The 14,177-nt window shown below is 31.8% G+C and overlaps 1 protein-coding gene across 1 annotated transcript in view; it reads left to right on the plus strand.

Moving 5' to 3' along the window:
• LOC144244921 (uncharacterized) overlaps positions 1 to 14,177 on the plus strand; it is an 84,711-nt gene that overhangs the window by 7,894 nt on the left and 62,640 nt on the right. Inside the window, exons 2-4 of the mRNA XM_077780268.1 lie at positions 2,200 to 2,282; positions 5,437 to 5,495; positions 8,254 to 8,336. Coding sequence (XP_077636394.1) covers positions 2,200 to 2,282; positions 5,437 to 5,495; positions 8,254 to 8,336 — 225 coding nt within the window. The remainder of the gene's footprint in view (positions 1 to 2,199; positions 2,283 to 5,436; positions 5,496 to 8,253; positions 8,337 to 14,177) is intronic.

A 14,177-nucleotide genomic window follows, 5' to 3' on the forward strand; every position in this document is an offset into this window, starting at 1 on the left:
CACCTTTCCTATATATTAAACACAGTGTTAACTATAGTCATCATGTTGTACATTATATCCATGGCACTTATTTATCTTATAACTGGAACTTTTCACATTTTGACCACCTTTCTCCAGATCCCCCTACCCTTAAATATTTTTTTTTGTAGTTTTTTTTTTATTGCTCATGTTCCACTTTATTTTTTTTTAATAGTTTATTGTCAAATTAGTTTCNACCCTTAAATATTAACAAACTATGCAGTTATGTACTTGTCACATTAGACTTTATCAGTTTAAAATTAGGGGGAATAATAGAAAAATAACAATAAAACTACGACATGGTATAATTTTATTATCTTCAGTGTGTACCACTATGACCCTGACAGAGCCTGAATAAGACATGAGGGGCAGGACTGATGTACTGGTTTCTCTCCTCAATTCTATCTCAGATGTTAAAGATACAATCTCTAAACTACTTTACATACTCAATAATTCACTATGATACTATTCATCTATTTATCAAAATCTATTTTTATTTTTATCCATTTCAGTCATTTTTTGTTCTTAATGAAGAATGTAAATTCACTACACTTTGAATTAAATTCTAATTTCTTTCTTGGCTTTTAAGAATTAACTACCTCTCTTCTCATTCTAATGTAAATATAATGGATCCGTATATCCAACATAGCTTGTCATCTGGAAAGAAGGAAGTTAAGTTGCAGGTTTGCAATACAGTCTCGTCTTTTATTGGGGGTGCTCCAGGGAAAGAAAAAAAGGCAAGGAAGCTGAACTAATCCCCTTCTAAACATGTTGATAACAATCCTATTGGGACAGCAACAACAACATAGGTTTTTGCGAGCAAAATAATTTTTTTATACAGGATATTTTTAGCAGGATGTGCCTAGCTGTCTAGATTTGTTTATGGTAAACAAACTGGAGTTATAGATAATATCTGGTTGGGAATATTACATAACCAATGTAGCCTTCTCTCTAGAAAATAGAAGTGTCATATAACCTGAGTTGGTTACTATATGAAAGTGAAGTAAGTAAGTGCAACCTTCATAGGAACCTCATCTATTAACGTGTGCATCTATCTAATGTTGTATAATAGGACTTGAGCAACTACACTAGGGATCATGGACTTCTTTGTTTTACCTACCACATGATTACATGTATTTTTGGAATTATTAGTATCTAATTGACACTTAAAACTTGATATGGAGTAAGATCTTTGGGTTCTGTTAGTCTGAATTATCAATCTGGCCTTTTATGTTATCTTGAATTCAAGAGATACTGATTCCTATGATAGTCCTCAAATTTCACCGTCCAATAATTTATTTAATCATTTTGGTTTCCCTTACAGGCAGAGGAGGCAGAATTTTATAGTGGTAAAGTGAAGCATGTGTGGGTAAAAATCAAAACAATATAAAGTAAAATAATTGACCCTTATTCCAAGATCCTATGACTCACAACCCAAAAGCAAACAATAGTAGTCTGTATATCATTATACATATGTGTAGGGGCCAAGGGCAGCCCCTCTGCCTGTTAGGCCACTTTGGCATGAAGATTATTTTGAGTTAAAAAAAAAATCTAAACACAGCAGATTCAGAAAAATCTCTTTTCCTCCCCCTCAACTGTCTGTTTGTACCAGGAATAGAGGTATTAACAGGGATTCCTCTTTACCTAAGAAACTGCTTTGAATACTGGGGCAACCTTGGTTTCCACACATCTCCTTTTACCTTCCTGATAATGATCTTTCCCCCCTTTGAATCTTCAGACCCCTCCCCCCACTCCTTAGTTCACCTAAGCATCATGTTGCCTCACTTTAGAATTTCCATACCTATGTGGATTTCTAGTACATATGCTATTAAATTTGATTTTCTCCTGTTAATCTGTCTCATGTCAATTTGATTTAGTCCAGCTAGGATAATCTTGAAGGACAGAGGAAATTCTTCCTCTCCAACATAAGCAAATTTATGTTACTAAGTATGTTTTACATGTTCCATTTTTTTACTGAAAGTCATTTAATATGAGTACACTGATTTAATTTATTTTTAACTACACTTAAATGGTTTAATGCTGTTATTACCATTATTTACTTACCCAATCTTCTATTTATGGATTTTTAGATTTTTTATGCTACAAAAGTTCTACAATAAGCATTCTTTTACATAGACTTCTGGATTAAGGGTATGCTGATTTCATTTATTTTTCTTACAGATATTGTCATGTCTCCTTCAAAGCAGTTACACACTTTGTGGTTTATCTGTGGTTTATCCTCCCACAAATGGAGATTGGATAAGGTATGTGCCTGCTGTTAGTATCTTCTTTCTTTGTTGCATAAGTCTTTCTCATAGGCTGTGGTTTCAACTAATGGCTAAAATTAGTTTTTTCTAAATTTGTTTGCTTGTTTCAGAGACAATAGAGATTCTTTTCCTCCTGTTTTTGATTTTGTAATTTGAAATCTTTATTCTGCTAACTTTATACAAAATAACTAGATGATTTTCTGTTATTTTTAAAATTACATAAGTTTGGAGGATAAGTAAAGTGAAAGTAGTGGCCAAGTTTCTTACCATAGACTAACTTGCAAAAAATATTTTTTGCATTTTTTTAAATCAAAGCAAAAATTGGTAATTGTAATAAACATATGTATATATTTGGCCCAAAATGTATCACAAATTAAAAATAACCCTGAACTTGTCAGCCTGCCTATGCACAAAAGAGTTAATGCAGTAGGCCTGAGACTGGTATTTTTTTAGAAAAGCCTACTTGAAAAGTTCTCTCTTGACTGGCACTGGGGAACTTGGCAGTTGAGCCACTCATGAAGTGATAACTGGTTCACTGTGCCTAAACTGCTTATAAAATCAATACAGTTTGTGCAGGGCATATGCGTTGTATCTGGGGGTCTGAAAATTTGATATGTACTAGGCAGCAGGTGCTTACATGAATAAACTAGTATAAAAACCTTGGGCTTTATCATGGGTTGAATTGTATTTATCTAAAATTCATATATGGAAATCCTGTCAGTACCTCAGAACTAACTGTAATTGAGAGAGGGTCTTTAAAGAGGTAATTAAATTAAAATGAGGTCATTAAGATGGATCTTAATCTAATATGACTGGTATTTTTATGGGAATTAGGACACAGATAGTCATAGAGGGAAGACTGTGTGAAGACATGGGTATGTCTCACCACAATAAAATGAAAATTCTTTAAGGAAAATTTTTGTCTGTCTTCTTCAATGTACCCTTCAATAACTAGAACAGTGCCTAGTAATTATTATTAAGTAGAAAAAACCCAATAATAGGTATTCAGTAAATAACACTTCAATAAATAAATGAAACAATTATATTTTTCCCCCCTTGGTCACTGCTTAAATGGACAGTGCCAATGTGTGCTTCAGAATATCTCTGTTTTTTTTTCTTTTTTCTTTTTTTTAAATTATTTATCTCTGAGAACCTATCCTTCTAATTGACACTGTCTCCTTTTAGATAGCATCCCACATTTTTAACTCCTAAATTACTGTTTTCCTACACAAGGTTAAGAACATGATCTATAGAATAGTAAAAACCCATGTGATGGCTTATCATTCTTCTCTTTATCTTGTTCATTTATTTAAAGACTAGGTACATTATTAAATCCATAGTAATAACTTTGTTGCATACTTTCCTTGACTGAAATTGGAATATTTTAATAATATTTGTTCAGCATTCACATATCAATCCTTACAAAAGCTATCAGTATCTGCAGATTAAATAAAGTACAGTTTCATTGATGTGCATAAACATAGCTATTTTGTTAAATGGAAGAAAAAAACTGTTGAATTGTATACTTGTATAAATAACTCAGTATATCAAGGCAATATTTTTAAAGATAAAACAAAAGAGAAAAGAATAGAAAATTGTGTTTCAGATTTAACAAGAGTATCACTTTATGAAAATTTGTTTTAATTATAGACATATAACTTACATATTTGCTTATAAAATATATAAGATATATAATATGTATTTTGTGAATTTAAGGAAGGAATGTTTTGAAGATAATGATTATGAGCATCTATATTTCAAAAAAAAGATTCTTTTTAAAAAATGTATTTATTTATTTTGAGAGAGAGAGACAGGGCATGAGCAGGAGAGGGGCAGAGAGACAGGGAAAGACAGAATCCCAAGCTGACTTTGCAATGTCAGCAGGAAGCCTGATGCAGAGCTTGAACTGGCAAACTGTTGAGATCTGCTTAACTGACTGAACCACCCAGGTGTCCCTCAATAAAAGTTTCTAAAAAGTGAAAACCTTTCAAAATATTAAAATAAAAATGTTATTAGTTATCATTTAAATGAATACTTTTATTTTACAAGTAAGGATACAAGGGATCAGTAAAATGAAATCTTCCAAAATTAGAAATTAGATTGGTGGCAGCATTAAGTTATTGCTCAGGTCTTCTGTCAATTTACCATCGAATCATACAGCCAGAGAATATTATACTTTATGCTGTCCAACTATGTAACTTTGAGTCTATTCTACTCATTAGACTGAAACTGACATCAAGCTAAGGTTATTTTTTCCCAATAAACACATTTGTTATAGTAAGTACAATCACCATAGAAATGTGGTTGTTCTTTTCAATTGTTTTAAAAATAAATATTCATTTAAATAAAGTACCTCTTCTTGTGGCTATATAATTTCTTTACATTTGAATCCCTCTGACTGAATTAAGAGAAATTTGGTTTTTTGTTAATAGGGAATAATTTTCACCTTTTCATGTAGTTGGTATTATAAGTATTCAGAATAAGTGCCAATTAAAAATACTATTACTTCCTTATCATCTTCTGCCAGCCAGTCCTTTATATTAACATTTCAGGGTTATTTCAGGAAGCAGCTTATCAGTTATGGGGCTTTTCTTGTTTGTTTGGATGCTTAGTTGTTTTTTTTTTTTTTTTTACCTAATTAGTGAACAGTCTGAAAAACGCTTTATTTATAGCAATTCCAAAATTAATAAAGGCGGGAATACAAATGACCTTAGAAGACATTCTTAGAAAACATTCTGTAGAAAAAAAAAAATCTCTCAATTCTTTTCTTTCTTATTTGAGGCTTTCTATCTGAAATCTACCTTGTCTGATATTAGCAGCTCACTCCTGTATGTTTGTTATACTATTGCCTACCTATTTTTGAATTACTTTGTTTTAGCTATATCTCCTACATACAGAAAACTGTATTTTGTGGAATAATTTGAAACTTATTTTTAAAAATTTAATAGGATAACCTGTTTTTTTACCTATTAACATAATTGTTTATACAATGTAATCAATCAAATTAGTTTATGCTGTTTACTAAGATTTTTAGATGAATTTGTCTCTTTTGGTTAACCTTGTTAAAGAACTTAACTGCCTTGTAAATATTGCTTCTATTTTTTTTTTTATATCTACACAAATAGAATGGTAAAATTATTTTCAATTACAGACTCATCAGGATGTGCTCTTAGTATTTTCATTCTTCCCCAGGGAGTGCAAATTGAAAAGGTAATAATGTCCATTCAAAATTCTGTTCAAATTTAAGAGGCCACCAGAGCCATTGTTTCTTGCTAAAATCTTGAAAATACAGAAAATAAAGTGTTTTCTTTAAGTGAGAAAGAGGAGGAAATTCAGAGAAAGTTTGTCACTTAAGGATTGAATATTCCATGTGCCCTCATTTACATAGCTACTTCATTTCAAGTATGATCTTATTAGTCTCTGATGGATCTGAATATGGGAAACACATTTTCGATTAGTTCCCATTTTAAATTTATTGTGTTAGCCTTGGGTAACCTTGGTAATCATTGAAACCATTATTTTTGTAGGTACTTAATTATGTGGAAACAATTATGTCTTGCAAAACAATCCTTACAATGGAAGATTTTAGGGTATTGGATAATAGCTTATTAAACTTCTTTCCCTAGACTTTTTTCTTTTCTTGTTTAGTAGTAGGAAGAATAAAGCAATTGATTTGCTTAAATTAGCTCTTAATATTTAGATGCTTGCACCATGTTTTATCAAAAGTGTAAAATTTAAAAAAATTCTTTAAATGTAATTCCATCTCACAAGTGGTTTAGTTTTGTAATAAAATATATTTGCTTTGCAGCAAAATATAGAATTGTAAATATATCTTTATATGATGATTATTGGTATGACAACAATAGTTAAAATTATTTTTATAATTTCTCTGAGTTGGTAATAGTAAATAATGTAATTGAAATGTGAAGGAAGTATGTTTTATATTATTTACTTTATGAAATAAAAGTGAACTATTAGTGATGCACCTTTGAATTAAACATTTAGAAGAAAGTGTCAAATTACTAGCAAAACTTTGTGTGTTACTAAAGCATTCCATGTTACCATAAATTGAATTATCTAAACCTTTCATACTACTGATACTTTTCATTCTTTCCTCTCTCTTTCCCTGTCTCTTACCTCTCCCATTCATTCTTTTTCCTTATTTCTTCCTTTTAATGCTTCATTGTTGTGGTTTGTAGCCTTTTTGTTAAAATATGCTTGGTAAAAAGATATTTTCCACTAAGTCATTAGACCAAAAGGAATGCAAGAGGATACCAACAGTTTTGCATTTCACAAAACTAAGTACATCTTAGCTCTTATTGTATTATTTTCAACCATTCGTAAACTCCCAGTATAAAACAGTATAGCCAATAATGATAATAATAATTGCTGTTGCCATTATTAATATTTCCCATCACTGTACTACATACTTTACATGGATTAGCTCATTGGATCCATACAAAAGCAGCAAACCTGCTATTCATTTCTTTCCTATAGCAGGGTAGAGGTGGAGGGTGCTCCTGGGAGAGACCAGGACAGGCGATTTCATAAAACCTTATGGGAAGCATGCTAACAGCTGGCTTCCTAAAGATTAAATTGACAGTACTTGCTTAGGAAAGAGTTCTTATGTATGGAATGCTTCCTAAGCAGGATGTCCCTGGTTTAGAATTGGGTATGGTAAACAGACCTAATATCTATGGATTTATGTGTTATGGATCTTTGAAAAATGTCACAAAGTATGTAACCTGTGAATATCTGGTAGTCAACAGATATTCAGATAATACACTTAAATTCCTACTTTATTTGAAGCTAATCATAAATAAGGATGCTTTTTGACCTTTGTTAATTGACATTGTTCTAACATGAAAATGCTAACATTGCAAAATCTTAATATCTATAGCTATTATGCTTCATAGAATATATTTCAAAAACCAAATCTATTGGAAATATTCCTATAACCTTGATAAAGTACAAGGATTTAAAAAATAATCACTCTTGTGGCAAGTAATTCAAGTTTGTTAACTACCTAGTGAAGTTTGCAAAGACATTTAGATCAATAAAGGAAGCCACTCAATCTTAAAAGTAGGAAGATTGTTACATTATTAAGTATGGATACTAAAGAAATCTAAAGTTGTCATATAGAGTACAGAAAATATACTTTCCCTGCTAACATTTGTACATTGTACTTATTTTTATGAGTTTTATCTCTTTAAATTATTTTGAAGCATTTAAATAATCTGTCAATAAGTTATCCTGTTCATTTTTTAATTAAAAATATGTGAATGTGTCAGTAAAGTTAGAAAACTTCAATATGTGAAATGTCAAAGTAGCTTCTCAATAGGCAAAACAGAATCATTAAAATTTTATGGGAGTGAGGAGTTTAATAAAAAGAATTAGAGCTGACACAAAAGCAGGAAGAGCTAGTGTGAACATCTGGAATGCTCCAGATCAGTGGAACAATAACTAACAACTTCAGCCTAACTCACTGGAGCGGGACGAAAAGCTAGTATTCAAAGGGAAGTCCAATAATGAGGTATGTTTAGCCAAAAGATGGGGATATGGAGAGGGAGTTCATGAAGAGTTCTGCAAAATCTGCTACAGTGGGACAGCGTGAGCCTATAAAGTCATCTACAGTTGCTCTGATTAAAACACCATGACTGATCTTTGAAAATAATGGCTTTCGCTTTACTTCTGTCTTCCATATCTCACACAGATTACTTTTATTAGCAAGTTCTAACCTAGAGCCACATAGGGAAGATTCCAGAAATAGTAATTCTTATCCTTACCAAAATGTATGATAGAGACAAGTACTCAAAAGATAATGTTTTCTTTATATTTGATCAAATAAGCATTTTGCCTTCTTATTTCTACAATAAAGGATGCTGTAAGTACTTAAAATAAAATGAAATATAGTCAAATAATGTGATCCGAAATTTAATATGACACTATGTTGGTAATTCCTTTTCAGATTTTCTTCCTATATTTGTATTTCTATCTTGGGTAAAAGAGTCAGTCGAAGTTGCAGTCTTTCTTTGAAGGTAATCTTTGAAGGTATGAAGAAGGCAATCTTAAAACTATGAGGTGTAAAATAAAAAAAAATGTTTTCTTAGCTAAATGTTGAGCATCACATATTGCCATCAATATGTATTTCATGTTTTTGCTATTTGTTTTCAAAAGTTTTAGAATAGCTTATTAAAGTAAATAGAAGATTTCTGGTGGCTTAGTGCTGTTAATCTTCACTGAGCTACCAATTGCAATGAAGCTGACCAAACTGCATGAGCTGGGGGCTTGATTTCTTATTGTTCACTTAATGTTTTCTATTGAAGCATACTCTATATTTAGCAAAATGCACAAATATTAGGCATATGTCTCTGAGTTTTGCAAAATTAACTCACCTGTGTAACTGTCACCTAGCTCAAGATGTAGAATGATATCAGCACACCAGAAGACTATCAATGATGTATCCAAACAAAATATTCTGGTATTTGTCACTACTGAGAAATTTGAATGTTTTCTATATTACATAAATGGAGTGTAACAGTATGAATTATTTGAGCTTGGCTTATTTTATTCCTTATTATGTCTGTGAGATTCATCCCTGTTGCATATAGGAATAGTTCATTGAATGATATTTCACTGTATGTATATAGCAAACTGTATTTTTCCATTTCATTATTGATGGACATTGGGTTCTTTCCAGTTTAGAGATATCACAAATAATGATGCCATAAAACTTCTTGTACATACTTTTTGGTGCACGTATATATTTCTGGTATGGAATTGATGAGCAATAGCATGAATATTTTCAGCTTTAGCAAATACTGCAAACTATTTTCCAGGGTGGATTTCTAACTTGAACTCCCACCAGTAGCATAAAAAGTTCTACTTCCCCACATCCTTACTCAAAATTGGCATAATCAGTTGTTGTTGTTGTAGTGATTTTACTTTCTACCTCTGGTAGATGGCACAGTGGTAATTTTCATTTCTCTGATGATTAATGATGTTACACATTTCTTCATATGCTATTGGCCATTTGTGTATCCTCTTTTGTGAAGTGTTTGAGTTTTTTTACTTTTTACTGGGATATCTGACTTTTTAATTATTATTATTATTTGTTGTTGTTGTTTTTGAGAGAGAGAGAGAGTCAGAGAGAGAGAAAGGGAGCGTCAGCACATGGGAGGGACAAAGGGAGGAGAGAGAGAATACTAGGCAGGCTCTACACCCAGTGCAAAGCCCAACACAGGGCTTGATCACATGAACCATGAGATTATGACCTGAGCCGAAATCAAAAGTCGGATGCTTAACCAACTGGGCCACCCAGGCACCCCTTTAAATATTGATTTGTAGCAGTTCTCCATGTGGCTGTATATGTTCTTTTTTGTTTTCATATATTGCAAATATCTTATGTCACTTGTGACCTGATTTTCACTTTCTGAAGGTGTCTTTCGATAAATAGTCTCTTAGTTTTTAACATCTTACTTATCCATCTTTCCTTTAAGATTATCTTCTTATATATTTACTCAGAGATTGTTGCCCATCCTAGAGTCTTGGAGATATTTGCCTATGTTAGCTTCTAAAAGCCTTATTTTAATTTTCAAATTTATATCTATAAACTACCTCGAATTAATGTTTGTGTATGGTGGGGTAAACATTCATATTTTTCATATAGATTCCAACTGACCCGATGCCATTTATTGAAAAAAATCACCTTTTCTCATTTTTGTGCAGAGGCACTTTGGCATAAATCAGGTGATGAAATATGAATCAATGTATCGCTTATCTGTTTCATTGAGCTATTTGCCTATCCTTGCACTTTTACCACACTCTCTTAATTACTGTAGATCTATCTGGAATGGTGCAACCTCTAGGTATATTTTTATTCTTCAAAACAATCTTAGATATGTTACCCCTTTGCATTTACATATAAATTTTATAATTAGCTTGTAAATTTCTACAAAAATAAAATGTACTATAATTTTTATTGAAATTGCCTTGAAACGATAGATCAAGTTGAAGAAAATAGGTACATTGTTGCATTGAGTCATCCACTCCAAGAATGACTCTCCATTTAAGTATATTAATGGACCATAGCTCTCCACCTAATAAGTTCTTTTCTTATTTCTCTGATATTATTTATGCTTTTAAAGTTTTTGAAATAATATTGACCCTACAGGAAATTCCAGATGCTGCGAATATTTCTAGTATTACTCACTTTACTATGTTTGTTCTCTTTCTTTCTCTTTCTCTCTTTCCACACAGACCTATAAGTTCCCACACATATACTCCCATTAGATATTTCTCAATCAATTGATAGCTATTTGAAAGCATGATGTGCCATTATTCCTAAATACTTCAGTGTATAATCACTAAAAGGGAAGGGCATCCTTTGTATAAATGTAGTACATTGATCAAAATCAGAAATTTAACACTAACAATACCCTCTAATCCAAAGATCTCATGTAAATTTCATCAACTGTCTAATGATACCCATTATGGTAAAATAAACAAACAAATAAATTCTAATCCAGGACCCAAGATCTAGGATCTAATCCAGGATCCCAGATTGTGGGATCATGTGTTAAAGAAGTCATGTCTACTTCAACTCCCTCAATATGGAACAGTTCCTTAGTCTTTACTTGTCTTTAGAGTTCTTGATGCCTGTTATTTTGAGAATTTTCCTCATTTTGTTTTTGTATGATATTTTCTTGTGATTAGATTCAGGTTAAGCATATTTGACAGAGATACCACAGATACTGCACTGCATTCTTCCCAGTATTCTTCACACCCAAATACTAAAGATTCTGCCAGTCGCAAGAATTTTTCTTTACCTTTCTTATGAGGTTTGTATAACTCTTGGTTTATTATCCTTCCTGAGTGGTCCAGACTCTAGAAAAAAAAATATATATATATATATATAGAGAGAGAAAGAGACATGAAATGTACCTAATAAGCTTTTTCAGTATATACTTTTAATATTTTATTTAAGATTAAAAAGTTTGATATAAACGGTGGAAAAGTAAACCTAGCATATGACCAGGACTTTGTTTAACCAGTAACTATTGAGATTCTGATGTTTCCAAATCTTGCTGAATAGTCTACATATAATGAGTACTAAGGCACATCTCTATTTTCAAGGAGCATATTTTTAAGAGATGAGACATTTTAGTGAGGCACTTACAATAGAATATAATGAGTGTTCTTCATGAGTACTACATGGGGATATGTAAGAGTCTTAACAAAGCACTGGGGGAAAGGGAAATTTTAGCGAGAGAAAAAATCTAAACATTTGCAATGGACCAGTATTGACAGAAAGCAAAGTAATGAGGATATACAAGGATTCTAAATAATTGGATTTCCCAGAAAAAAAAGTGAGCTCACTGAAAAGTTTTAAAGAAGATAATACAATTAATTCTGAGTTTTAGAAAAATTAGTCACAGATAGAACAGTGCCTTGTTCCATAGTAGGTGACTAAATAAATATTAGTTCAATGAATGAGTGAAGGAATGCCATACAGAAAGTGAATTACAAGAGTTCATTTACAAGACATAGGTAGCTAAGTTCATAGGCTGTTGCAGTAAACCAAGCTAGAGATCATGGGCTTAGCTGAATATTGTCTTCATGATGAAGACAAAATATAGATTCTAGAAATATTAAGAAAGCAGAATAAAGAATGTTAGTGATTTATTTGATTAGCATAAGGGTAGACCAGGGAAAGAGAGAAGTCAAGACCACATCAAAATGTGTGGCTTAAACAAATTATTGGGAATGGGAATATGGGAGGAAGAGAAGATATGGGGATCAATGAAGAGTAATTCCAATGTTTTCATTAAAACTTAATGTCTGTGAGAGGTTTTATAGGATAAAACCATTTCTATTTTATAATATTCTAGTTTTAATGTCTATCAACACTTTTAACACAAGCAAGTAATATATATTTAGTACTATATAATTCAGAATTTAACATGCCATTTTTTAAATATTAGCAACAAGGTTCTTTCATGAGCTTAAGAGTACCATGAAGTACTGGAGAGTACAGCTCTCCATATATGCAATTATGTTTGATTCTACATATGGCATAGTTCTAAATGTGCTAAATATAAGGGCAAATCTTGTCTTATATAATATATATATACAGTCTCTGTTTTGCATGCCATAATTTAACCAACTAGTGAAACAAATGAAATTAGTAGATATTTTCATAAAAAATTGATTTTTTGAAGTAAACTTTATACTTCTAAAACGTTTGATCAAAGTTAGATCAAAGCACTTTCATGTTCTCTAAACAAAAATGCTGCTTTTAATGCTGCTGTTTAGTATCAAAAGAATAAACCATTTTTCTTAAAATGGTTCCTGATACTTTTAGAAACAAATGCTTTTGCAATACTCAGTCTGGGAACAAATAGAACCTTATGTCTAAATCATTATGTTTTGATTTACTTTGTGTTTTAAAGAGAAATTTTCTGAGATACCCAACCATGAGATCTCTAAATTTCTTTTTCAGTGTTAAATTTATATAGGTAACTAAATAACGAAGAAATAATCCAACTCACTTAAAAATTAAAAAAAAATTCACATATTTTGAACATGAGACCCTTTAAATACAAAAGTATTTCAATGATTTGTTATGCTAGTCTTCAAATTTTGAGACTCAATTGAAGGAACAAATTATGAATAATAAATTTGTAGATTTAGTTGTTATTTAAACATGTTATATATTTTTATCTATTATTAGAATAGATATTTTGGCAGTGACATCAGCATCACGGCTGCATAAGTCATTCCCTTTGTCTCTCCCCTTCATATTTATAACCAGTAGAATACCCACAACCTAACAAAGGTTTCTGTGCACAGCACACCAGGGTGTCAGAAAGATCCATGTCTGTACATCTGAAGGTGAGTAGATTAGACATCATGGAACCAGTAGAGCCAGGGATGCAGTAGAAGCTCTGGTGCCTATGAACCCAGTAGTTCCAGAAACAGCAGTAGAGACTATAACCCTGGCAGCAGAAGCAATGCCCACAAGTCTGGCTACCCTAACACTGACAATGACACTGAGGACCTCAGCAGCACAATCATTGACCTTGGTGCCCATGGCCCTTCTTGCAGAGGAAGTGGATAATGAATGGAAAGTGCACACTCCCAAATATAACCACAATACAAACTCAGGTAAGAGAAGCCAAAAACTTGTGCTACAGTGTCACCTGTTGGAATATTAAATCAAGGCCTCTAATTTTGAACCTGTAGAAGTATTAAAATCAAAGTAAATAAAACTATTTAAATAAGAAATGCACTGGTAGAGGCAAATCTCATGAAAAATCATGGTAATACAGTATTACAAAAAGAAAATGACAGAAAATGACAGTTCTTCAGCAACCAGACTCAAAGTCACAGAAAATTGGGATCTAACTGATAGAGAATTCAAAATAGATGTTATGAAGAAATTCAGTGAGCTATATGAAAAGTCAGAAAGGCAATTCAATGAACTCAAGAATAAAATTAACGAACTGAAAGAATACTTTACCAAAAAGATGAACATTTTTAAAAAAAGAACCAAATAAACTTTGGAGCTGAAGAACTAAATAAAGGAATGAATAATGCATTAGAAAGCATTGGAAATAGAGCAGATCAGGTGAGGGAAAAATAAATGATCTAGAAGATGAGAATCTGGAAATTACTCAGATGGAAGAGGAGAGCAAACTAAGATTTAAAATAAATGAAAAAACCTTATAAGGACTATCAGATTACACTAGAAAAGCCAACATGGGAATAATGGGTATACCAAAGAAGAAGGAGGCAGAGAGGTTATTCAAAGAAATAATAGCTGAGAACTTCCCAAACCTGGGAAAAGAATTAACAATGCAAGTCCGTGAAGCTAATAGATCACTTTACCAT

This window comes from Crocuta crocuta, unplaced genomic scaffold (assembly GCF_008692635.1).
Source record: "Crocuta crocuta isolate KB4526 unplaced genomic scaffold, BGI_CrCroc_1.0 scaffold38, whole genome shotgun sequence".
NCBI classification, from domain to species: domain Eukaryota; kingdom Metazoa; phylum Chordata; class Mammalia; order Carnivora; family Hyaenidae; genus Crocuta; species Crocuta crocuta.